General features: G+C 39.4%; 1 protein-coding gene across 1 annotated transcript in view; it reads right to left on the reverse strand.

The window, feature by feature from the left end:
- Window positions 1-813: 813 nt before the first annotated feature.
- The window catches only part of mbip (MAP3K12 binding inhibitory protein 1), a 27,642-nt gene continuing 1,873 nt past the window's right edge, over window positions 814-26,582 (reverse strand). Inside the window, exons 4-16 of the mRNA XM_077731743.1 lie at window positions 25,838-25,934; window positions 25,527-25,592; window positions 24,623-24,778; window positions 24,446-24,543; window positions 23,458-23,496; window positions 23,215-23,354; window positions 18,105-18,171; window positions 13,933-14,031; window positions 3,208-3,634; window positions 1,350-1,432; window positions 1,209-1,289; window positions 1,059-1,146; window positions 814-982 (exon numbers count right to left, since the gene is read on the reverse strand). Of these exons, the coding sequence (XP_077587869.1) occupies window positions 23,259-23,354; window positions 23,458-23,496; window positions 24,446-24,543; window positions 24,623-24,778; window positions 25,527-25,592; window positions 25,838-25,934 (552 nt within the window). The 3' untranslated portion in view covers window positions 814-982; window positions 1,059-1,146; window positions 1,209-1,289; ... (3 more) ...; window positions 18,105-18,171; window positions 23,215-23,258. The remainder of the gene's footprint in view (window positions 983-1,058; window positions 1,147-1,208; window positions 1,290-1,349; window positions 1,433-3,207; window positions 3,635-13,932; window positions 14,032-18,104; window positions 18,172-23,214; window positions 23,355-23,457; window positions 23,497-24,445; window positions 24,544-24,622; window positions 24,779-25,526; window positions 25,593-25,837; window positions 25,935-26,582) is intronic.

Below are 26,582 nucleotides of genomic sequence, written 5' to 3' on the forward strand. Positions count from 1 at the left end.
TCATGTTAATCCCCCCAGTTTTTTTCTTCTAAATTTTATTTTCCAAGTGTTTATCCCCACCCAATTTTCTCAAAGATTTATCTTCAAAGTATTTATCCCCCCTGCTTTTTTCAAATGTTATTTTCTAAGTATTTATCCCCCTCCTAAAGATATATTTTCTAAGTGTTCATCCCCCTGCTTTTTTCAAAGATTTATCTTCTAAGTGTTTATCCCCCCTTCTTTTTTCAAATTTTATTTTTTAAGTGTTCCCCCTGTTTTTTGTCAATTTTTCATCTCCCCTGCTTTTTTCATAAATTTATCCCCCTTTTAATGATTTAGTTTCTGTATTTATCCCCCCTTTTCATCTTCCAAGTATTCCCACTACTTTTTGTCAATTTATTTTCTAAGTGTTTATCCCCCCTTTTTTTCTGTCTTTTTTTTCCCAAGTGTTTATCCCCCCCTTTTTTTCTGTCATTTTTTTTTCTAAGTGTTTATCCCCCCCTTTTTTGTCAATTTTTTTTTCTAAGTGTTTATCCCCCCTTTTTTTCTGTCATTTTTTTTCCAAGTGTTTATCCCCCCTTTTTTTCTAAGTGTTTATCCCCCTTTTTTTGTAATTTTTTTTCTAAGTGTTTAACCCTTTTTTTGTCATTTTTTTTCTAAGTATTTATCCCCCTTTTTTAGTCATTTTTTTTCTAAGTGTTTATCCTTTCTTTTTTTAAGATTTATTTTCTAAGTGTTTTGCAATTTTTTTTGTCTACAAATGTTTACTTGTAAATAAATTTTTTGAACTTTAATTGTGACCTGCATTTTTTGTTAGATAAAAACCAACACATGTTTACATTTCAAAGCTTTTATTTTGAAAAACTTAAATAAAATGAAGTAGTTCCTCTAGTCACCAGCAGGAAATCTGGAAAACAGGAAATCAGCTTTTATTTTGAAAAAGTTTGTAGATTGGTTCCCGTTGGTGGTCCAGCATCGTAAAAAATCGAATCTTCTCCACCCTCTGGTGGAGAAGATTCGAAAAATGAAAAAGGGGGGTTAGTACACAGTTAGTTCAAAAAACAATGAGAAGGGCTCACCTTTTATTTTGAAAAACTTCATAGACTGGTTCCCGTTGGTGGTCCAGCATCGTAAAAAATGAAATCTTCTCCACCCCCTGGTGGAATTCTGGAAAACAAAAAAAGGGGGTTAGTACACAGTTAAATAAAGAACCATTGAGAAGGGCTCACCTTTTATTTTGAAAAACTTCATAGATTGGAAGCTCCTGAGGCTATCTGGTCATATGCAGAAACCAGGTCCCATGGTGGATTCTGGAAAACAATAAAAAGTACTCAGCACAGAGTGAAATAAAAAAACAGAGAAAGACTCACCTTTTATTTTGAAAAACCTCATAGATTAGGGGCTCCTGAGGCTATCTGTTCATATGCAGAAACCAGGTCCCCCACAATGGATTCTGGAAAACAATAAAAAGTAGTCAGTACACAGAGTTAAATGAAGAGCTCACATTTTATTTTGAAAGGCATGAAACCTAGTCCCCCTTGGTTGGAATTCTGAAAAATAAAAACATTCACAAGGTCTTACCTTTTATTTTGAAAAAAAAACTCATATGCTCTGGCAGAACAAATATGAGTTTTCTTTCAAAATAAAAGGCACGACCTTGGAAATGTTTTTTTTTTCAGAATTTTCCCCTTGGATGGAATTCTGAAAAGTAAAAGAAACATTCACAAGGTCTTACCTTAAATTTTGAAAAATACTCATAGGTATGCTCAGGCAGAACAAATGTATGAGTTTTTTTCAAAATAAAAGGCAAGACCTTGGAAATGTTTTTTTTTCTCCAGAATTTCCCCCTTGGGTGGAATTCTGAAAAGTAAAAAAAAACATTCACAAGGTCTTACCTTTAATTTTGAAAAATACTCATAGGTATGCTCAGGCAGAACAAATGTATGAGTTTTTTTCAAAATAAAAGGAAAGACCTTGGAAATGTTTTTTTTTCTCCGGAATTCTGAAAAGTAAAAAAAACATTCACAAGGTCTTACCTTTAATTTTGAAAAATACTCATAGGTATGCTCAGGCAGAACAAATCTATGAGTTTTTTTCAAAATAAAAGGCAAGACCTTGGAAATGTTTTTTTTTCTCCAGAATTTCCCCCTTGGGTGGAATTCTGAAAAGTAAAAAAAAACATTCACAAGGTCTTACCTTTAATTTTGAAAAATACTCATAGGTATGCTCAGGCAGAACAAATGTATGAGTTTTTTTCAAAATAAAAGGAAAGACCTTGGAAATGTTTTTTTTTCTCCAGAATTTCCCCCTTGGGTGGAATTCTGAAAAATAAAAAAAACATTCACAAGGTCTTACCTTTAATTTTGAAAAAAAAAAAAACTCAGATGTGCTCAGGCAGAACAAATCTATGAGTTTTTTTCAAAATAAAAAGCAAGACCTTGGAAATGTTTTTTTGTTTTTCAGAATTCCAGCCAAGGGGAGCAGGTTTCCTGCCTATGTCGAGATAGGCTACATTTAGCTTTATCCTATGAAACATCAAAATGCCATATTAGACAGTCTGCTTTAGAGACTAAAAAACAATGTCTGTTTTCCTCCACAAAAATATATCATGTGGTGGAAAATTTGAAAACAATGGACAGGGGCCTACAAGGTTAAAATAAATCCTACTTCTGCCTCAACTTTTCAGTCAATTATTTCAAATCCATTCATTCTTAAAAAATTAAATATACCAAGAGTTTGTTTTTCTCTTTGTTTAAATGAGTCAAAAATGACACCTGCAGTATTGTTAAATAAGTCTGTTTTGTCAAAACTACATTTAAAACTAATATGAAAAAAGGTCCAAGCCCAGAGGTCTTTAAAAAAGTTAAGGGGCTCAAAGTTTATAATTTATTTAAATTCAAAAAGATGTGAAAAGCCACATAGAAACTCACAAGCGATAGTTACTCCTTCACTTGCCACTACAGTATTTTTTTTTTCAAATTTACTTCAATAGGGATGAGCCTACTTTAGTTTATCATTAACCGCGATAGTTGAGGGATTACCGTATATTCCTTAGACATCCACTAATGGCATTTGTGTGGGTGAATTGTCCACAGTTTTTTGTTATTTAAAAAAAATGAATGTATCATAATGAAAATCGAGCCAATTGCGCAAAGCCCTGAACACTGAAGGCTGGCGTTTAAAGATTACACGGATAGAGAAGATCGGAACTATTTAAAAATGACTCACTTTGTTATGGCGTCGACAAACTGCTCCTTTCTGGTCGTTTTGGCCACATTCTTCTTGTTTCCCAGCAGTCAGTGCTCGTTGAGGGACTGAAACACACAAAAGAATGATTTCGTTTTAAACAGAGAGCGATCGGTAACGCAGCCAATTTGTTTGCAAACATTTTGCTGTCTGCACACACTTGGGGCTACATCACGTCAACGAATCACTCTTAAGACGAGAACTGGGGCTTCGAAATCCCCAAACGACAGCGTAACAAATGTGCAGCATCGTCCCGTGAGAAGTTTGGCAGGATTTCGTCGGCAAATCGTCACTTTTGAGCTGCTCTGCAGTGCAGCACAGTGCACGCACGCACGCCCGTCCTCCTTCCGGGTCTATCAGCCATTGCGGCTTTTGACGTCGGCTATTTGAACTCTGGCCTCGGCCACGCCTATTAAAAAAGGACACATAAAAAAAATATATTTTTTTTCACAATAACGTGCATTAGTCAGTATATGTTTGTGTGGAGGGGCTGTAAATGCTTTTTGGTTGGACTGTAATACTTAAAAGAAAAATACATGGTTTTCATAATAACATGCATTAGTCAATGGGTGGGGCTGTAAATACGTGTCGATTGGGCTTTCATACTTAAAAAATACATTGTATTCATCATAACGTCTGTGGGGGAAGCTGTAAATACTTTTTAGTTGGGCTTTAATCCTTTAAAATACAGTAGTATTGCACATTATGAACATAGTGATGAAATGCACCTTGGTGTTTGTTTTTTACTTCTAAACATTTAAATGATACTAACAAATCCTGCTTCAAAATATGTGCAGATGTGTTGTTTTAATGATCAGCCGCCAGATAGCAGCAAAGCACATGCAAAAGGGTTTTAAACTCTTCAAGTCCCCCCAAAAATCCTTTAAATTAAAATTCCTCTTTTGGAAATAATGTCTAAACTACTGTAATACATGTTGACTAATGAGTTTGTCGTCTTCTGTGGTTGTTTTCTTCCCCATGAGCATTGTGTAATGTGAAAATATATTTATTTTGGGAAATATTGTTTGTCATGTTACAATAAAATGTTCGATAATATTGACTAAGTCATACTGGACGTCACTTCTTGATGATGTCATCTTCTAACTTTTGCCTATTTAGCTCCCTATGGGACATTGCTGCATTTTCTTTTGTTGCCCCTCCAATTTTTGACCAAAGCCCCCCCACTCCTTAGCATGGAGCCGGCCCACCACCACCACCGCCACCAGAGCCATTGGCATTCCTGGGGGCCACCAGTGGAGCGGCTTTAGTGGAGGGCGGGACGTGATAGAGGCTCCTGGGTGGCCCCTTTTGCGGCGACCCGGAGGGGGCGGCTACGATGTCTTATTAATTGACTGGGCATCCTCAGCGGAGTGCGGGAATTTGGGGAAGGGGTGAAAGGGGGTTGAAAAGCTAAAGCCAGTGGACACAGTGCCCCGGCTGCACTTTTAAGGGATGCGTCAGGCCAACTTTTTCGAGGCACAACCTGCAGAATATCGTAGAATTGCATTTAAGGACATATTTTTGTTTGTTTTTTAAACTAAAAATGAGTAGATGAGAGGAATTATTTTGCCTGATAAGTCAAGTTGTTATTCATATTTTCCATTTTATTTAGAGTTATTTAAACTGAACTTATTTTATCATTTAAAACACAAAACTTCACACATCATTTGCTCCTGATGAACAAAAATCTGATATTTTTAACGCGTTTCATCAAAATCTCGTTTTTCCACGCCAGCGAAGGCATGACAAGCGTGTGTTTTTGTAGAAGATTGATGGAAGTCAGGGGAATTTTCTACCCATGTGGTCTCCCCCAGCCATTTTTATCCCACCAGTCCCCCCTCCCGCAGGTGTCCTCACCCAAATCTTGTTACATGTGTACCCCATTAAGGACTAATTGAGCGTCCATTGTTCCCAGCTCCTCCTCCTCCTCGGTCACCTTGAGTCAGTCAAGTCAGCGCTGTCATGTTTGGACTGCTTCCCACACACACAAGCGTTGCCCCGGAGACAACAACACACACACACACCAACACACACCCACTGACACGCAATGCTGACCTCATGCATCAAGTGTTTCTGCGACTTTGGGCAAATGTGTCAATAAGACTGACTCTATTTGTGTAAAAGGGCAAAGTATTGCTGAATTACTCGTTTGTTTTCTAAATCATTAGCTGCCCTTGACGCCAATGGGTGTCCAATCTTTTTGCCGATTTTTCTCATCAAGTACATTTAACAGCCAATGAGTTATTCAAAATGAGGGAGACATCAGTTGTTTTGTTCTGATGCCAAATTTAAAAAAAAAAGTCATGTCTTAATGTGATAAATTATCACAATAAACGTTGAAACATCTAATTTAGCACATTACAATTTGACTATGTTAAAAGATGAATCTTATGTTGTGAGGCGAAACGTGCAATGATTTTTTTAAAAGTAATTATGAGCTGTTTTAGATTATATTGGGGAATCCACCACAAGTTGCAACTGCTCATGTTTTAACAGGAAAGTTAGGTTCAAATGTGAAAGTTAGCATATCAAACATGAAAACCTATGGTTACAAATATATATATTTCACATTATCCATCCCTAAAAAAATGACATCTATCAATTTCAACCATGACATTGAATGTTTTCCTGTTTTGACAGTTAAACTTTAAATTTCTAAACTAAGGTAATGATGATCAGATCCCAGTAGACGGCAGTGTTACATCGCTTGGGAGTTGAAAAAAAAAGATTAGAAGCAGATTGATTGTTAGTGAGTCTTATTTTTTCTTTTAAACAAAAAACTGTCCAAATGGCAGTTCAGATGTGGGCATTCATGTAGTAATTAAAAATTTGGCTTAAGTGTGCGTGTTGGTGCCTCGCCATCATGTGCTGACCTTCAGGACCCCCCTACTTCCGGTTCTTTGTGGGATCCCCACAATGCCTTGGCTAGGAGAAGAGGGTCTGAGAATTGAGCAATGTGGTTAAGGACAAACCTCCCACCCACACACCTCCCTTTCATTGTCTATTAATCAATTGTTAGCATTATTTTCTTGGAAATCGTAACGACGTCAAATACCTTTACAACAATTTTTTTACCCATGTACCCAATTTACCACTACAACTCCAAGTTATTTTTTTTAGCAAATTGAGTTAGACATTTGTTTTGTTACAACTATATTATTTTTTTGAATTTACGGAACTACAAGTTTGTTTTTGTCACAACTATAAGTATCTCTACTTTATCTTTGGTACATACATATATACATATACACATATATATTCTTTACACCCTTTTTCTTAAATGGTCGCATGCGTGTACAATGAGATTATCAAATATTAATATTTATCAATGTCATTTCATGTTAAGACGAACTGGTTACCATGACATTATGTCTATCTCATTGTATTGATATGAACTGCAAGGACCTTGGACAGCGCCACACCTGGCAAGTCCTGACCAAGGTTGTCCTTAATGCATTGTGTGGTTTAGCGAGTTTTATTCAGAAGCACATGCAAGGAAAGATGGATTTGAATTTTTTTCTTTTGTAAACGACGCACTCACTCATAAATCTAAAAGAACTGCAGTATGAGCGCTAGCTAAAAGCGAGTGAATAGCATAACTTGATACTCTAAAACAGTGATTCTTAACCTGGGTTCGATCGAAGACACATTGACTGCCTGCAGATGATAACGGGACATTGCCAATCAGTGCTGTGAGGTATTCATATAAATCTTGAATTTATATACATATTTTTCACACTAAAGTAGGTGGATGCGCATATAAAACTAGTGTGGTTCAGTAGATCCAACAAGGTTAAGAACCACTGCTCTAAAGGGACCAATGAATGGGTTTAATAGACTATGTTCAAATTGCAGGGCAAAGTGACCCACTTTTCTTTTCTTCTTTTTTTGCCTTTATCCTATTAGAGTGGCATATTTTTGGAGTCGTATAGAATCGGAAAATGTTCACTATAGATGGGCTGTTTGCTTTTTGTATTCCCTTCAAAATATTCCGAAAATGCTGCACACAAATGTCCTCACAATAGGATAACGCATGACCACTTGCTAATGAAAAGTAATATATACTCCAGAAAAAGGAAACTTATTTTTTAATGTTCTTCCTTTTGGAAGGTGAAGTCGGCTGATTGGCGGCACAGGCTCTCAAGGACCGAGAAGGCGAGCGAGGCCGCTTAGGGACAAAAGGCGGCCGAGTATTAACCACAAGCCCCCTGCACATTATTTCTTCATTTATTCAGGTACTTATTTAGTTAGTTCTCCCTATGCTTTCTCTCTCTCTCAGTGGCAGCTGGCTGCCGTATTTTCTCTACAATTGTATTGTTATTATTATTATTGCACTTTCAAAGTAGAAAACCTAAACAGTATTCATTAGCAAAAGCAGTTACTGTGGTACTACTTACGAATTATTCTCCATATGAAGGTTATTTTTTCACATCATTCATACAACACTAAGACACTTTGATCATTTTAAAATTTAGTTTGTAGTTTGTTGAGGACTGTGGAACGAGTGATAGAATTTACATATAACATACTGCTCTACTTACAAAAAAAAATCCAAGTTACAAAATAAGTTTGGGAACCACGATCGTGAGTTATTTTTTAAAGAATACTTTGGATGATTTATTATTTACTTATGTATTTTGAATGAACAATAGGCATTCAGTCTATTTGCAGAACGTCTATCGCCATAGGCATCCAAAGAGTTTAAATTTCAGTTCATATTTGTGGAAAAACATACTTTGTATTGGTAATATGACAAAAGAAGCGAAATTGTACCCCAAATCAACGAAGAAAAATCACAATGATTCTTTGCAGGAGGTTGTTAAGAGGAGTTGAAAAGACCGTGCTTCGCATTTCTGGGAAAAAAAATTCTAAGATTTCTTTACAGTGCCACTTGAAGTGGCCTTGATGGATTGTCCCATTTATTCCAGAAGGTGGCACAATTGTGTAGGCGCTGGTCCCCACCAGCCATTGATTGCAAAGCCCATAGAAGGGGGCGCTTGGAGGCGAGGTCTCGTCCCTCAGGCGCCTCCATCTTTGTTGCGTGCCGCTTGACCCGACAGCCCCAAGACAGTTGTGACGAGTTGCAAAAATGTCACGGCCTGATTCATTTGAATCAGAAAAATAAGGTTTGAAGAGGAAGGTGGTGGATATTGAAGGTTAGCCAAGGCGCAAGGCTTTTGTCAGGCGAGTGCACTCTGTCTTTTTCTTTTAATTTCCACGTCTAAACACTCTCAGCCTTGGTTCCGAGTCTGTCGTCGACACGCTTTTTCGCAATCGTCCTTCTCTCTACTTGCACGTCAGCCACACAGAAGCCAAAGACAGCTAGCTGCAATCACATTTCTACCGTGGTGATTTGGAGAGGGTTTTTTTTCCTTTTCATTAATATAATTTAACTTTCACTTGTACAGTTGTGAATCTACTTACAAAATTAATTGGATCCAGAACTTTTTTGTAACTTGGATTTTTGGTAAATAGAGCAGTATTTCATATGTAAATTCTCTCATTTGTTCCACAGTGCTTTAAAAAACGACCATCTAAACCCATTTGAAAGCAATTAACGTACCTCATTTTGTATAAAAATTGTGGAAAAATGCAAAAATTGAAACAATGTATTAAAATGAATAACAAACATGCAAAAAAAACATTCAAAGTGGAAGGAAGAAACTAAAATTAGACAAATAATTTAAATTATTGATTAATATTACATTTCCCTGCCTGATTTTTACACCAATTGACATCTATTCATACCAACTGTAGGTGGACAAAGTTTTTTTTTAATGTTGTGTGTGAAAGGATTGCCGGATATTTACACCATGCTGTTTATTATTATTGTTGCATTAAGTAAAGTGGGAAACATTTGGGGATAGCGACCCTCTTCATCCTGAGATGAAGCTGTCTGCAAGTGCACGCGTTTGTTGAGGGGGCACACTTGACCTCCCTCTCAATGGAGAAGATGTTGGAGAGCTGCTCAAAGTCGTCACTCAAGAAATCCACACAGTCTGCATGCTACACTTTTGTTTTAGCCAATGATGGCACACATTTCATCTTTGCTTCAATTTACAGAGCGGAATGTCATCAAAAAACAGCTGAACCAACATATTCCCAAAATTTGGTGCCACCCTCAGAAACTAAACATATTTGAAAAGGTTTGCAGGGGTGCTGGAGCCCAATGGACCCATGTGAGACATCCCAGTTCAAATATACAGCGAGTGGTGCTCACGGGCGGGTGTGTTGTCTTGTGCTATATAGCGCGTCACGCAGACAATGCAATTAGATGAGAAATCGGCAGCACGCAACGCTAACAATTAAAACCATTATGAGAATGAAAACGGCGTGATGATATGCGCCACGTCCCCATTTTAGAAAGCAATTTTCCTAATTCCAAATAATTGAAATGATGGCATATTGATTGGTTTAGCTGAGGCTGAGAGCGGACACTAATGAAACGCAATCATTAGCATCCAAACAAGGTAATTGGCCAGCCTTTTCTTCCCCCGGATAGGTGATAAGGCACAATCACAAGCCCCTCCGAACCACCTCCAGCATCAAGTAATTAAAGCTGAGATGGAGATGAGACCAATCGCTACACCTCTGAAAACAGCTCTGATTGTCTTGATTAGAAGCCTTACTGTACCCCCTGATTTTGTTTATAGATACTCTCACTGAGGGAGGGTCGGCTCGGCGTTAGTGCCTGTAATGTGTGTTTATGTGTTCTCCAATATGTGAAAAGAATCTTCTCATAAAGGCTAAAATGAGTTTATCATAATGTCTTTTTTTTTTAAATCAAAATGTATGTAAGAATATTTCAATTTAGTATTTTTTGCAGTGTTATTATTATGAATTTATTATATGCAATATGCATGGTGTGGAGTGGTTAGCATGTCTGACTCACAGTTCTGAGATCGAGGGTTCAATTCCTGGTGGCATTATTTCAGCTGATTGTACGCTAATACAATACATATATATAAATATATAACTTTGTTTTCCCCAGGCAAAGACTAAAAAAGTTCATAATGTGTGATAAAAGTACATCACTTAAAAAAGACGGAAAAGAAAGAAGGAAGAAGGCTTTGGGCCTTCATTATGACAGAAATAAATCACAAGTGCGGTAAGAAAAGAACAATGAAGCAAAAAACATAGGTAAGGGCAAGAAGAGAGTGCTGAAGATGCTCTTTGAGGTTGTGGAGTGCATTCACCTTCAACATTAGCTCCAACTTCAATGGTGAGTACATTTATAGAATTGGAAATCTTATTAAAGCTTCTATAGGGCCATTCATCACTTCATATATTTTTCACTTCAAGAATAAAACCGTGATTCATTTTCAACAATATCGGTTCAAGTTAAGTTAACAAATTTGGTAATTATTGGTTCGCGCAACAACGGAAATTTGATGCAATTTTTTTTTACTTTTGAGAAAAAGTAACCTGACATTAAAGAGGTCAATTTGGAGCAAAAGTAACAAGAAATATTTTACATTTCGCTACCAGCAAGTGCAGCCTCCTATTGCTTATATTTCTACCAAAAACACACATTAAGATAAATCCAGAGGGATTTTGAATCAATACAAGAATCATGAAAATCGCTTTCAAAAAATCACTTTTCCCACTTTTATTCCAACTGCACCCAAAGCGCTTCCCTCTCCATTTCCAAGTTTTTCCTCCCATAAGTATTTCCGATTACGGCCTTGTCTCTGGTCCATCACGGAAGAGAATCAGTTAATTACTCTGCCTCCCCCATCCACGCCACTGCAGGCCAGAAGGCCAGCAAGTTGACACGGTCACCTCTCCCGGTGAGCAATGCACCGATGAGAAGACCACAAAAGGACCAAGTGAAAAAGAGGAGGGGGCGGTTTGGCAACCTTGGCCCCCAAGCTTCTCTTTTCACCACCCCGAAGCCCACCACACTGACGCAGTGGCGCTTTTCATGTCTGTATATTTCCATCTCTTTTCTCCCCTCTCTGCCATCTCGGGACAAAATAAGTGTCCTTGGTGGGAATTTTTGTCTTCAAAGAAATCAATTCTCCTTTGTATACATGCGAGTTGACCCTGTGGCAGGCATTAAGTGCGCGCTGATGGACACGCGCCATTGTCGCACATATTTCCCTCAGTGTAGCGACGAGTAGCCCGTACGGCGTCCACGGACAACGCCGTTGCTCATCAAGGCTTCAAAACCTTCTAATGCAAAGAAAAAAAAAAGAAGGAATATAGAGTGGAATATTATGGATGGTCAAAGAAAACACTTTTGGACCGCGTGTTCATTTTGTTGATGAACAATTTTAATCAAAAAACCTGTCATTGCAGGTTTTGTGCGACAATGGTACAGACTTTGGTCTGACTGAGTGATCAGCGAATTTAATCAAGCTGTAACTTAAAGGCTACCTTTGAAGACTATAGACGTAGAACCCATTTGAATTTGTGAGATGGAAAATCAGCTATTGAATGGAAATAACTATGATAGAAGATGCAAAAATGACCATATAAATTATTTAGCAAAATCATCCGAATAAAAACAATGAAATTAAGTGAAAAAATGTTCATAAAATGATAGGAAATGAAAGAGAATGAAAAAGGAAAATGGTGAAATATTGTGTTAAGAAATGATAAAGAAATAAAATGAATATGCATGGTAAAAATAATGATTATATAAGAAACAAGTCAAATAAGGCACAGCTAAATTTAGAAGAGTCCGAGAAAATGAAGGAAAAATAAAATAAAAAATGTAAATCAAGTTAAAATATTCTTGCAATAATAAATAATAATAAAATTAAATTACTAGTAATGGGAGATGTGTATATAAGATTAAAAATCATTTGTATTGGGAAAATGTAGGAAGGAACTGTGTAGTAATCTAAAAACAGAACAATTTGAGGAAAATCTAGACTAGATAAAATCCAAATAGGAATAATAAAGTTATCAGGTATATGGTAATATCCTTAACAAATGCGTAATAGGATAAAGATGAAAAATCAGATAACAAATCAGATAACACAATAAATGTAATGAAACAAAAGAAGAGAATAATAGTAACTGGAAAATAATAATCAAATTAAAAAACAAAAAGTTAAAGTTTCTATGACCTCATCTCTTGTGATTATGACTCAAAAAAGAAAAGTCAGGAGAATAATGTTGATGTCGGTTGAGGACGGGGTGGGGGGAGCAGAGAGTGGGGTATGTTCTCCAGAAGAATATGTTTGATTAGCGCAAGTTACACGTCGTTGCAGCCATTGTGTCCCTTGCACAAGCTCCACCTAGGCTCAAGAAATATATATTTATAAACCCCAAACGGAAGCAAAAAAAAGAAAAAAAGAAAGGAAAGGCGCAACATCCACAATGACATTTCCTAATCAAATATGGCAATCATAGTGGGGTGACGCCATTTGCAATCCCTATTTAATTCCTAATCAAAAAGCAAGGCGCAAACCAGAGCAAGACGAGAAAGGAGAAGCGCCGTCGCCGAGACTCGGGTCATTACGCGTCTTTCTCCCGCCAGAACCCAGGAGAATTAATCAGAGGCCATTAGGCTCGTATTTACTTAGCGTGGCGGGGGGCACCCCCGATTTTGCCCTCATTTTTGACTGAGCCTATTTTCGTGAGCCACCCTGCTCTCGATGAGCTCTTACATTTGCTTTTTTTCAAACCAGATGGTCCCAATGGACCTATAATCCGATCCCAATCTACTGGGTAATCCACCACGAATTGAAACGGAGCTATGAAGACAACCCACTTTTACATGGAAGTTAAAGGAAATGTCACAAACGGTAATCAACCTCCAATCTATCTGAACTGGCAGAGTATAGGGGCAGTTTTTGCTATAGGCAATGTGGGCGACTTCCCAAGGTGCAATCAGTATTGGGGGCACAGTACAAGTACACAAGCCCCCACCTCCAAAAAATGCAATTATATTATCAGATCTCTCAACTATTATATCTCATTTCCATATCCAGTGAGTGATTCTGCAGCAAAATCTGCAGAGGGGCCATTGAAATTCGAGGGTGTGCCACTTCAAAGCTCCCTTAAGCCACCGGAGTAGAAAAACAACTGATAACGGCACAAAGAAGGCTCAAATAGTACGCAAATCGTTAACGGCAGATTGACATAAGAAGGAGTCACTCCCCTTGTTTGTCTGTTTGTCGGACACGACCCACCAATGTAGGAATGCGTGCGTGTGTGTTCACATGTCAATTATTTACCCGCATTTGCTGTGTACGTCCAGATGGGTATAAAATGACTTCATGGCTTATACTACAGTACTACAGAGAAAGCTTGATTCACAGTCATTTACAATTTTCTTTGTACTTTAGTAGTAATTTAGAATTATTTATGGCTTTTGTGTAATTTCTCATGTTTTTGTCATTTTTGTTTTCTGTATTCATGTGCAGAGGCCTGCCACTTGGAGGAGCCAGATACCAAAAGTCCCACTTGTGTTCTCTGAGGCAGTCAGAAACCTAACCTAACTTAAAAAATAGGTCACTACATTTAAAAAGAAAACATAAAATGTACTTTACCTTGCCAGCTAAACCTTAAAAATTCCTGCCATTGTATCTAATATATTTAGGGATAATGGCTATTAGCGCTATCCACAACATTGCAACTTTCTTTTTGATGAGACGGATAAATTTAATAGTATTAAGAAGAAGCTATGTTAGGAAGGAGTCGTGCATATGTAGCTAAATGTGTAGGATGGTTGTCAAAGGTAAATTCACTTACATTAATTAGGTCCAAATGGTCACAGATAACCTTCAGAAGATGGAGCTGAGGTGAAGAGCAAAACTGAGGAGGCCGAGGAGGTTCAATTTTAGTGCCCATCTGGATGAAGGAAGACAAAGTTGAAAAAAATGAATACATTAAAAATGTACACCTTAAAAACATTTAACAAGACAGGGCCAAAATCATATTCTATGTTCAGTAACTTGCAAAGGGTTGCATTACTATACACATGCAAGACAAAATATTTTCGTATCGTGATTAAAATGTATGACAAACTAAGATTTGAATTCAATGCATGGAAATCCAAAAAATGTTTTAGGTTTGTTATTAACTAAATTGTATATAGTACAACTACAAACTAGTACAAGTCAGTTTTGCATTTTGCATTCCAAAACTACAAGCTCTTTTTACAGCAAATATACTACTCCAACTACCAGTTAGTTCACAGTTATTTATCAAAACGTCAAGCTGTATTTTGTAAATTCTACTTCATGTTAACAAAAAGCAAAAGTCACCATGTACTATTTCATCAGTTGATGAAAACAAAGTCTTAAAAAGTCATTTTACCTTTCGGTACCAATGTCCTCTAATTGCAACTAATACTAAATACATTTTTTGTCCTCCCCACATTCAAATCATCAAATTTTCTGCCATGACCTAATTGAACAGTGGTCCCTAAAATGCCCTCATATTGGATTGCTGTCGAGTCAAGATGGCCTTTCTGCTTATCTCCTTTAAGTTCAACTTGTTGCTGAACTCCCCGTGACAATTCATTAGCGTTTATTTTCAGTGTTTGCACTCTCTTCCGACGTATGTTCAAGTGGGAGGGGGGCCCGGCTAATGCCCCCCACCCCCATCCCCACTCCTCTTTTGCACGTGCAACCCCCTTCCCACCATGGGCTTTCATGGCTGAGAACAGTTCCATTCTGCGCTAGTAATCAAAGCTGCGCCTCCAGGCGGGCACGCAGGCAGGAGCCCCCGGCCCCGACCGAGCCTCTCGTCCGCAGCCCCCCGCTCGAGAGCTGCTTTAATTAACCATCATACCGCAGATGGGATCGATTTTTTTCTCCCCCCCTCCTTTTCTTCTTCTCGCTGCTACTTCTTCTTCTTCTTCTCTCACCATGGTAATTGCACTGGATTTGTGCCAATGCCCAAAAAGCCCCCCAGCCCCCTCCTTGTAGATGGCAGGCTTCTCCTCTTGTCATCCTTCTGGCCTCACCTGCTCAATACCTTATTAGTGTCAGGATCTGTCGAGGGGCGTCGTGGATTAAACTAAAGGGACGGGAGATTGATTTGTGCCCCTGCCATAGATCAAGTTGGGACTTTTCCTGCTGCTCTGTGTGTGTGTGAGGGAGTGAGTGGAAGCTTTCAACTGCCTTATTCCACATCTGACTACCCTCGACGGCAATAGACGTCCAATCATTGTGAACGGGGAGGATCAAGCAGGGAACGTTTGCCACTAACTCTCTGTTTTTTTGCTATAGGCAATGTGGGCAACTGCAGATTCTAGAGTCGATTTGGGGCGCACAAGAGTCATTTTTTCTTTTTAAATTACATCAGTTGTCTAGACTAGTGTCTAGCAACCTTTTTTGAGCTGTGACTTTTGCACGGAAAAAATCTCAAGGCAAATCGCCATTTGAAATTCTGCGCATTTGAAACTAGGTTGCCTATGTAAATAATGTATATACATTCTCATCAACGTTGAATCAAATAATCGGCAAGAAAGATTCCTATTTTTTTCCTAATGATCAAATTAAAAGTGGATGTTAAAAAATAACTCAAGTAAATTTGACTGGGATAAGGATGATTCTGCAGTAGGACAGGATGGGATTAATTGTTTGACTCAGGCCCGGGATTAGGATGGAATAGGGATTTTTCTCTGGTAGGGGGAGTGAAAATCCACTTACCATTCATGCTTTACTAGAAACAAACGGGAGGGCAATGCTGGCTACTTTTCTGTGGGGGGTCCTTTCATGGTCGACATGTCTACCAGATTTCATGTTGCTGAGTGAAACTGCTTTTGTTTTGAACTCTGCAGGGTTCTACCAGTTTAACCCAAAATGTCAAAACGTTTTGTAGCTTCTTGAAATTTCATGTCGCTAGGGGTAACCATCTATGGAGGTTGAATTGACCACCCCAAATTTGGCATGGTGCTCGCAAACACCATTTTCAAGTCGGGGAAAGCCCCCGAGAATGTGGATTTATCTGGTCTGGCATATAATAACAACAAGCAATTTGGGGCTTAACTGTACATATACAGACGTCCACTCCCACACACGCCTGGCACAAAGCTGAAATGCCATTCAGGGGGTTGTAATCTGCTAGAGTAGCACTCTTGAGAAATGACCTGCTGTGGGGGAAGAAAATGGCGGCCTATTGATTATTCATAGCGGTCGCGGGTGCGCAGGGGCGGGAGATTAACATCTATTTCAGAGATAGGTGAGTTGGTGGTGGAAGGTGTGTGGAAGTGAGGCGGGGTTCTCCTCAGAATTGCTCTGTAATCACAGTGCTCCGTCTGCACGGCGCATTTTGAGAGTGGTGTCAGCTGGGCTCTTGTCTGTTTGCTAATAGCGAGGGTTGGGAAGGGGGACGGGCACCAAAGAGGGGACGCCGTTGAATTGGGGAGAACGGGGTTGGCTGTCATTTCTTTCAAAAAAAAAGTGGGTCGTAAACTGCATTATTTTATCATTGAGGAAAACTAGAAAGAATTTTGGTTTACAATTATGATTCAACAGAATACATTAGTTGTTCTGCTGTTCATGTCAACACAAGATTTTTTTTGCACTCAGGTATTCAAAGACATTCAGCACAAAAAATAATCTCTAAAAAAAAGATATAAAAGCCTACAAAATGCGTTTTTTTGCTATATATTATTTCGTTATTTTCCCCATTCTAGTCATACAACAACTGAAATAATAATAAATACTGTTTACTTTACATAGACAATAAAAATTGTTTGAAATGTCAATGGTCTGACAACCAACTCAGAACTGGCATTTTTGGCTCAAAACTAAACTAACAACAAGTAAGCCACTGGCTAGTTTGAAATTATTAACCAAAAACTGGTGGCCAACCTACCACAAGTATTAAACCTATCTATATGACAAGCAACCCTGCTCTTCTCTCCTAAGGCTTCTATTGATGGCAAAAGAAAATCAACCCATTTGAACTGGGAGAGCTAGCACTGTTCAAATGATCCTACTTTTGGCATTTGCCGTCGTCAACGGATGCATACGTGCTAGTCTTCCCAATAACGCCCGCTTTTGCACGACATCAGGTGCAGGGCTCGGCCTTTTGTGCTGAACCGGGCGACGACGCTCGGGGCCCAGCTGCCATGGTAGAGCCACGGCGAGACGGCCATCATTGTGGTGTGATTTCCTCCTCTCCTTGCAGATGGAGTGTTTTTGTCAGCAGCGAGGGCCACTGTGATTGCCTCTTCGCCACCGGTGTCAGCTCGGGATAATACCCCCCCTCCACGCCCGACATCCAAGTAACCCCCCACCCCCGGAAGAAAACAGGATCAGTGCAATCCATTTTCTTTTTCTCAAATGGAATAATTTCAAATAGACAATCCAGGGAGCTGCCGAAGAATCAAAAGACAACATTTATGTCACAGAAAGTGCCGAGGAGGGGGACAACCTTGTTTTGTTTTGTTTTGTTTTTTCTTCCCCTTTTGGGTAGAAGCATACCCACTTTGGCTGATTCCTCTAACATGGGATTACTACAGTTGGATTAATCGTGATTTCCAGAAAAGAGGGCATTTCTAGTGTCGAAACAGAAACACTAAATCAGGAGTGTTGAATTCTTTTTTGCCAAGGGTCGTAAATATGTTTTGCAATTGAATGACATCAAGGGATCCAGAATATTTTTGTTTCTCTGGGATTTCTGGTAAGAAAATGCCAATCGGCTCACATATTAATTCCACTTCACTATGTAAGTGATGAATATAGTACTTTGGCAGCTCATTTGTTTCATCGCCAACAACTGGGTTTGAGTAAAGAGGAAAATTGGCTTAAGAAATGTTCAAAAAGACTGCTGCTCTTTGTGCACGGTTATTTAAAACACATTTAAAAAAGAACTCCTATACTAAATACTTTAACTCATTTGAAGTTACCATGTTATAATAAAAATAAAATGTATGCACCAATAGTTGAAAGTATATAGCTTTTTACCTCTTTCACTGCCGTTGACGGCCATAGATGTCTCTCACTGTCAATGGGACGGAAACATGATCATTTCCTGCAAAAATTGGAACGAATATCAACAATAGTTTTGAAAAAGTCCAGCAATCCGGCATGTTTTTTCCCCCCCAAGTACATGAGTTGAGTGCTTTTGACAAACCTCCTACTGGACATTGTACACCAAGATCCGCTTTACCGCGGTTTCTATGGAGTCAATCAGTTGACTCTGAGCGGACAAGAGTCAATGGACATACCCCCCAGAAACCCACCCCTCCAAAAGTTGTTTGCAGTACGGTCCTCTTGGCCTTGTTATGTGCTACACACTTCCTATGCGACTGGGTTCAGGAATATCTACGAGGAATATGGAGGGAGACGTCGTAGCGAGCCTCTAACACTCTTAACCCCCCCGCCCCTTGTTCTTAGATCTTTTCCAAGAGAAGTGGAAGCGAGATGGGACTCCCGCCTTCTCTCTTAGCCTCCGCCGCACTTGGCTCAAGCACTATGAGGGTCTTGAAAGGAGCAGCCTGCTATCGAACCAGCATGTTTTCTAATGTAAAGAATCCAGTCAGCACAGATGGTTCTTATGTGAAGGGAAAAATGGAGATTACACCAACAGCAATCCAATGGAACATACTTAATGTCATGTTGTTTTTAGCAGCAAATGAATTATTGAAATATGAATACAGTTCAAAGAAAGGAACAACAACAGTTCGATAACTTATCTTAGTAGTACTTTGTTTTTAAATTAAACAAGTTCAAAACAAACTAATACCCCAGACTAGTGAAAATACATGCAACAAACAGTTGGTCTACATTTAATGTAATCAATCAACCCTGAAATAAAAACATGAAAATAGGACTCCCAGGATTAATGCATGTTGAATTGAATGCTTTTATTGTCATTATACAAGTTTTATGACATTGAACTCTGTTCTGAGACAGAAAGAAATAAATCAACCAATGAATTAATACTTAAAAGTACTTTTTTAAATAGATCTTTATCCAGTCACATGATCAGATCTGGGACAGGTTAAAATGTGATGGTAAAACACAGAAGCTGAAATCTGCTTGCATGACGCAAAAAAAGTAACATTCACAAACAAGTACGTATGTGTAAACATTCAGAAATGAAGTACAGTAAAGGGGCTGTTCATACATGAACGGCAAAGGGCAAGAATGGCGTCGGAGGTTTTGGGTGGGGGCTAAAGGGTCTCATCAGCATCCAGCTCAGGTGCTGCCAGGGCCTGAGCTCTAACTATACCCCGACTTGATTGTAATTGCCTGAATTCCACTCCCGCTGCTTCCCCACTGTAGCATTTAACTCCACACAGCCTGGAGGCGGGTGGCGTGGAGCAGCTGACTTGTTGGGGGGGGGGGGGGGGGGGGGGGGTCACAAGGATGGTTCCTCGGTAAATCATATGGAATGCCAGGACGGGGAAGAGAGGGGGCCCACAGGTGCACTGCAACAACTTGAGCACCTCCATCCTAGCATGTATTCCCACAGTGATGATATGATGGATGTATTAGATTTTGAGGTTATAAAATGTGAATCTAAAGCCCCCTTGCTGGGCCCCCAGAAGCCACTTGACAGAAAATGAGGGCAACAAAAGTGCTGTCAAAGTTATGTCAGAATCTGTCAGATAATCACTTTGGTGGAAAACATTTTTTTGCCAGATTATCATTGGCGAAATTATGAATATCCATTAAATAGACCTGTAATTCTATCTGAGAAAATATGACATTATCTTTAGTCATCGGTCTCAAACATGTGGCACAGGGGTCGATAGCAGCCAGCATTAAAATATTTGCGGTCCCTTATCCGCACAAGAAAAAATGTACTTTTAATCAAATGCAATAATTCTGACCAAAAATGATGGCAATGATTTTCCACCAGACTCTCCTAGTCAAAAACTATTGGATGTCTAGCACCATCAGTAGCAGCCAATGAGTTAAATGGGTGCCCTTCACAGGGTTAAGCATCATTTTGTAAGGAAAAAGCTCCCAAATGAATCATGTCCTGCAGTCAAGGGAAAAAGAAAAAAAAACAGCTTTTCCAGCCACGACAGAAAGGAACCTCAACAGGGTTAAGCTAAAAAAGTTAGCCTGTGGCGCTCCTCACCCTGTGATAATGGCTCTGTCTGTAATGAAGAACAGGCTTGTTGCCAACAGGTGGTCTCTTTAAAAAGAGCAGAGCCACGGCACTCATGGTGATGGGGAAGGAAAAAGGGGGCTACCGCTGCTGCTGCTGCTGGTGGAAAAACCACCACGGCAAAATGTGTCAGAATCTAATGTTCTTCCGAGTGAAAAGCCTGTTTTCTGTCTTTTGTTCCACCCCGCTCGAGATTCAGCCTTGTTCGTCATTGTTCGCCGGCTCAAACGAGCAACAGTCTTTTTTGACACCGAGCCACCGGCTGAATAAAGACTGGAGCTGACTAGTCACAGGAAAGAGCTTTCTTTCTGGAGGGCTTGGAGCCCATTAAGAGTTGCTGAGATATGAATAGATATGAATCCTCTCTGGCGACCTCACTGGGGAGAGAAAAAAAAATCCCAAAAGACGGGCGGAAAAGGGGTAGAGGGTGGGGGGTACGCTGACAAGGAACACCTCTGTGTCTTTTCAGTGAGATTCCCAAAAGACTCAGTGAGACATGAGGCTGATTGACAGGTGGGAATTAGTCCCGAGTCAATGCGGAAGTGGACCCTTTGTTCCGGGCACAAACGCGGACCTAACCTCGGAGTCGCACTCGGGCACGGACGGCGCTTATGGAGATAGAAAAAAGTTGTTTTGAAAGGCAAGCGTCCGCTACTCAAATGAAATGCGTCGGACGACTTTTAAATCGTGCCGTTGTGGTCCGTTTTCTTTCGTATACCCCCAGCCGCATCGGGTGGCTTTGCTTGGGGGATGCAGATGTGAGAAGTTTCGTGCCTTCGCCACATCACGGGTTTTGCCTAAGCCATCTTTGAGTGGGATGCCCAAGCCACCTCATCATTGCACTATGGTCGAAGAGAGTTTCTCAAAGAGCGAACCTCAGTACACGGAGGACATTTGCTTGGGCGCAAAATTGATTTTTTAGTCATGAAAGTGAATATAAGATATACATCAGATCGTGTCATGGCTATGGGTGTAACGATATGCCTATTTGGATCGATAATCATCAATGGGTTAAGTAACAACCCGGTCAAAGTTGAGTTAATATGGATTTAAAAATATGTATTTGACATTTTAATCAAAAAGGGGAGAAAAACTGTAAATATTCTATGATCATTGTTTTCCAAGATGTTGCAAATGATTACCATTGTATATGAATCAACCTCCATACACTTTATTTGGAAAAAAAAGTCAACAGTTATAACACTATGTGGTATTCATAGCCTAACTTTTCTCTGTTTTGCTTCCAATTTCAAGCTAAAATTTAAACCCAATCAAAAAATGAAGTGACTGAGTCATATTATTTCCCAGTCCTGATCACACTACATCCCACTTATTTTACATTCATGCATTTTATTTAAAAATCTCCTAAATTGATCCATTTCTGGCATCCTCAAATAACTGTGCTTGATTGCTAGCTTTGACTTAACACGGCAGGCCATTTTCACCAGCCGTACAATGGCGCAGCGTACGGCCCGCTTACCCAAGTTCCCGGCGGGAGGCCGCAACCCTCGACGCCAACTAAAAACAGGCAGGATGAAGATAATGAGATATTTGGCGAGCCACTTGAGGCAGACGACGGCCTGAATGGGCGCATGATGGGCGGATCCCGGCTGTCGCATACAGGCTTTTGTCCCCCCGCATAATCCATTTGTTACCCTCGGAGCAATTTGTCCTCATTAACCCTCGTGAGGGCGCTGCGACTGAGACAAAAGCTCCGGGGGAACAATACAAACCTCCCGAGCACAGACCCCCAAATCCATTTGTCAACGTTGCGCTAGTACAAGTGGCCCCTGCACATTTCGGCCCCCTTGTCCACACAAGGACCCGAGCCAACAAAAATGAGGTACACCTTGAAAGAAACGCGATTGACAAAAAAAGAAAAAAGAAAAACTGAAATCCCCCATTTCCTTGTTAACAATAAAATATCTTGACAAAAAGATGCCAGGAACTATTGTGGGGAGCTCACTTCACGAATCAAGGAGAAAAATGTGCTGACATGACAGACAAAGAACATCTCCGGATAAAACATTTTACAGTAAAAGGGCAAAGGCGAAAGAATTTGACAACTGTTGACCAGAGATTAGGGTTGCTAAACTTAAAAGTCAAATTTCTTTCAATAACAAAACTTCTAGACCAGGGGTCGGGAACCTTTTTTGACAAAGAGAGCCACAAACAATTCATATTTTCCAATGTTATTCCCTGTGAGCCATACTACGAATTTAAAAGTCAAAATACATACATGTAAACGAGTGCCTTATCTTTTTTTTTTGCAATTTGACCACTATTAAAGTGAAAAAAAAGGAATATTTTAAAAAATATATTCCTATGTTGTTGCTAATCAATGAAAGAATGCATTCCAGAAGAGTCTGCTGCGAAAAAAATGATTTTTTTTTATATTTCTATAAGTAATATCTCAGTTCTGTCATCATCAGTTTCCATATTTTAGCTCACAGGTTAGCAAAGAGCCAGATGCACTCATCAAAGGATCCACATGTGGCTCCCGAGCCATAGGTTACCTACCCCTGTTCTAGACAGTTGACATTGATTAACTATCATCAGTCCCCCCCCCCCATTTCAACTGATTGTTGTTAACTGGCATTAACAAGAAGCGCAATAGCGACCCGTTTAAGCGGCGACGCTATGTTGGGTCTGCGAGATGTTTCGCAAACAAGTTTTGCCATAATCAGGTCATTTGTCATAATGACAACCATTAGCGCTGATCATCAGCAACACAGCAGTCGGGCAAAATCAGGTGCCCTCGCTCAGCTTCCTCCCAATTAGCGTAGAGGCTGGGATGCGCGCACACGTGCACAGTTAGCAGGTTGTTTGATTTGTTTGCTTGTCTATGAGGCAAATCACGAACGATGAATAACAGTGAGAGAGAAAAACTGACTATGTGGGAAGTGAACCTCCAGTCAAATATTTTTAAACTCAAAATCTACTTTTACTTACACAACGGGGTTTTACAGCTAACTTTGCAGTGGCGTCGGATCAGGTCAAAGGGGGTACTCGGACCCAAAATCGCTGGCCTTCTTCAGCAATGCCGCTTTCATGGCGCTTATCTTTTCATCCAGCTCGGTAATACTGCATGCCTAAAGGTCAAAATGAAGAAATAAGTAACTTCTGTTAAAAGCGAACTGGAATCCCAAGAAAATCTCATTAAAAATGTTTTTGAAAATAAAGAAATAAACATACCTGTGCAGGTGATGTCTTGGGTTTCTTGTGTGCAAGGTTCTGCAAAAGAAAATACACAAAGAGCAGTTGCATGAGGTCCATTCTTAACATTCTTAGTGCTTTTGACAATGATAGACGTCCAATTAATCTGCTGTGAATTAAAATTTGCTCTCGCCGTGCAAATGAACTAGTTGTATATCGAGGTCAATGTATTGATTTAGATGGGAAATACAAAAATAATCTATTCATAGCCAAAAGCAAATTGAAATTATGGATTATTAAAATGTGAAAAAAAAACATGCTCTGTAGAGTTTAAGTCTGGACATTGTCTTGACAACATTTTACACTAAAAACCTCCTTATTTTGACCAGGAACAATATATATCGATTAGATAAGTATAATCAAATCAAAGTCGCCAACATGGTCATCTTTTTCATTCAAGTACATATTTGCGAATATTTTATTTGTAATTATGGCAAAGATAATTAGTCTGTTAGTTTTGTGTGACATGGAGTTTTTTTCAGAAAACCCCTCTCCGAAAAGGCATTTTCTCACTCTTTCCCCCTTAAAAAAAGTAATACTCTGAGTAGAAAAGACCCCATCAGTTTATACAGAAACACTCAACATCTGCACTCCCGCAAACATGCCGCGAGTCAAAAGCATCTGAAGAGCGTGCCATGCTGTGCTGTGCAGAGCGACGGCGGCGTGGAGATAAGGGGACGTGATGCGGCTCAACTCCAATGTACTTTAAAAAAGGCCGTTGTAAAACACTTCTGACGAACCGCCTGTGGGAAATATTACATGTAAAAATGACCATTCTTAATTCTTTTTTTTTTTTGCTTCATGTATTTTTAGTAAGGGCGGTGGGTGATGGTCTCAAAGTTCTGAGATCAAGGGTTCAATCCTCATTGATGGAATGTTGATTAGAATCAATGGCAGCAAATAAGTGAATGGGGTTAGATGTAAATAAATGCAGCTCAAACAGAATGTCTGGTGACATTGTCCTCACCGTGGACAGAAAGTATTCTGGCGAAAGTCCTTCTAACTGCAGAATTCGGTCCTCCAGTTTTTGCAGCCTGTGGTAGACGCTCACGGGAACTGGGCCCGCTGTAGGAAAACGTGTAAAAAAATCATTCAAACTGCTACCATTGGTGTCGCGTTTGGGACTGGTGTCCCTTCCCTTTACCTGTTGGGAGTTTCAGGTGCGACTCAATGTTGTGGAGTCGTTCCTCGATAGCAGGGTTGCCGCAGCCGAGTGCGGCCGGGACTCGTGCCTGATCCCCGGTTTCTTCTTGGCCGCCGGTTCGGGTTTGAGGACCGTGTGCGTTCACTACTCGTGTCACTGTAAGCACAATTTGGAGAAATAATTTAATCCATACAGCTATCAATGGTGTAGTGTAGTTTTAGTGTAGTTGATGCTTTTTATTAAAGGAAACAAAAAAGAAGTGGGCGAGGTTCATCATAGATAAAAATACTACATAATACTAATGATAAATATACCCTGAATATTTTTCCAATGTTTTGCATTTAATTCTGCAAAATTTTCAATAAAACCGATAAAACTGGAAATGCTATGTTATAAATAGAATTTTCTTGTATTTATATTTCATGTGTTTAAATTTTATTAAAATATTTATGCATTGAATCATGATTAATGCAGGTTATCATCTGTATAGCTTTGGAAAATGTACATAGTATTTAATAAATTTTCCAATTTGCTTTTTTATTTTTTAACTCATAGTTATTATTTCCAATGCCCTGTTCTAGCTCAATTGTAAATACCAAACTGCCATGTGGGTAAATACCACATGATTAGTCTACTATCAGAACAATCCTCCTCCTTTAAAAATACTTGAATTTCTAACTGAGCATTTTGTAAATGCTCACTTCTCGATTTGTGTTAAGGACGTGCCTTTTTGCTTTCGTATTTTGACCTCAAATATCACCCGCACCTTCTCTAAAGGTTTTCTGATTCCATCCTACGGGACAAATTGTTTTCATATCAGGACAAAATTGGGCCTGGTGATTGCGCGCAACCTCTCTCCGTGTAGTAAATGTACAACCATTGATATTTGATGTTCCGTTCCCACCTTTCACGTGGCTTTTAAATCCGGGGAACGGCGTGAACACGGCGTCTGTTCTGGCACAGCTGTCCTCTGAGGAAGAAGGAGAACAAATGTGAGCAACAGAAAAAAGAAAAAAAAAATCACATGAATAAAGACACAATAACGCGACGGCCGCCATTTCGTTTTGGGAGGCCGTCAGCTCCGGCGGCTCAGTTCAGCTTGACCTCTCGCCCGCTGGAAATCAGCTCTCTCCCAAACATTGGCAATCTGTGCGCAGGCTCCCTCCCACTCCACACCCTGACACACTCATCCCCCATCCTGCCATCCTCGCTCACCCTGATTGCAGTCGATCACGTTGCAGAACTCGCGCACGTTGTTTTCATTGATCTCCATCTGCTTGCGCGCCATAAATGCAGATATCCTTCGCTCGATCTGGAGAGACGACACACATAATGGCAGGAGGTGGATCGATTGCTCTTTAAAGAAAAATTGCATTTCTGCTGTGATGACAACCTAAACGAGGGCAGACGGATTGCGGCGCAATTTAAATGATGCGTCACAAAGGGTTATTTTGATAGGCGATGAATGGCCGGTATCTGTTTAATCAGTCTACATACAAATCATCTTATTTGGCGGTTTGTATTTCAGAAATTGGAAAAAGTTTACATATTTTCACGGTATTATTATCTAAAATGTTTAGGTTTAAATAAAAAACTAGTTGTTTTTTAATACAAAATGTGAAAAAAAAACAGTAAACATTTCGATATTTGTTTTAACATTTTCCTCTGTATTAATTTCAAAATGGAAATACAAAATAATTAGTATTCAAATCCTCCCCCATTTAAGGAAAAATAATAATTTCACTGTCTTCTATTAGAAACCTTTTCCATTAAAAGATTTAAAACATTAACGAAGGTACTGTTCCTTTGTTGGTTAAGGTGGAAATTGTTATCATTTAATTTCCATTAAAATTTGATTATTTACTGTTTATCCATTTTAATAATATAACATTCAAAAATGTACACAATTAATAAAAGGATACACCGAAAATGACAGCCAATGAGTTAAAAAGCTGTACAA

Source organism: Stigmatopora nigra, chromosome 13, assembly GCF_051989575.1.
Source record: "Stigmatopora nigra isolate UIUO_SnigA chromosome 13, RoL_Snig_1.1, whole genome shotgun sequence".
NCBI lineage: Eukaryota > Metazoa > Chordata > Actinopteri > Syngnathiformes > Syngnathidae > Stigmatopora > Stigmatopora nigra.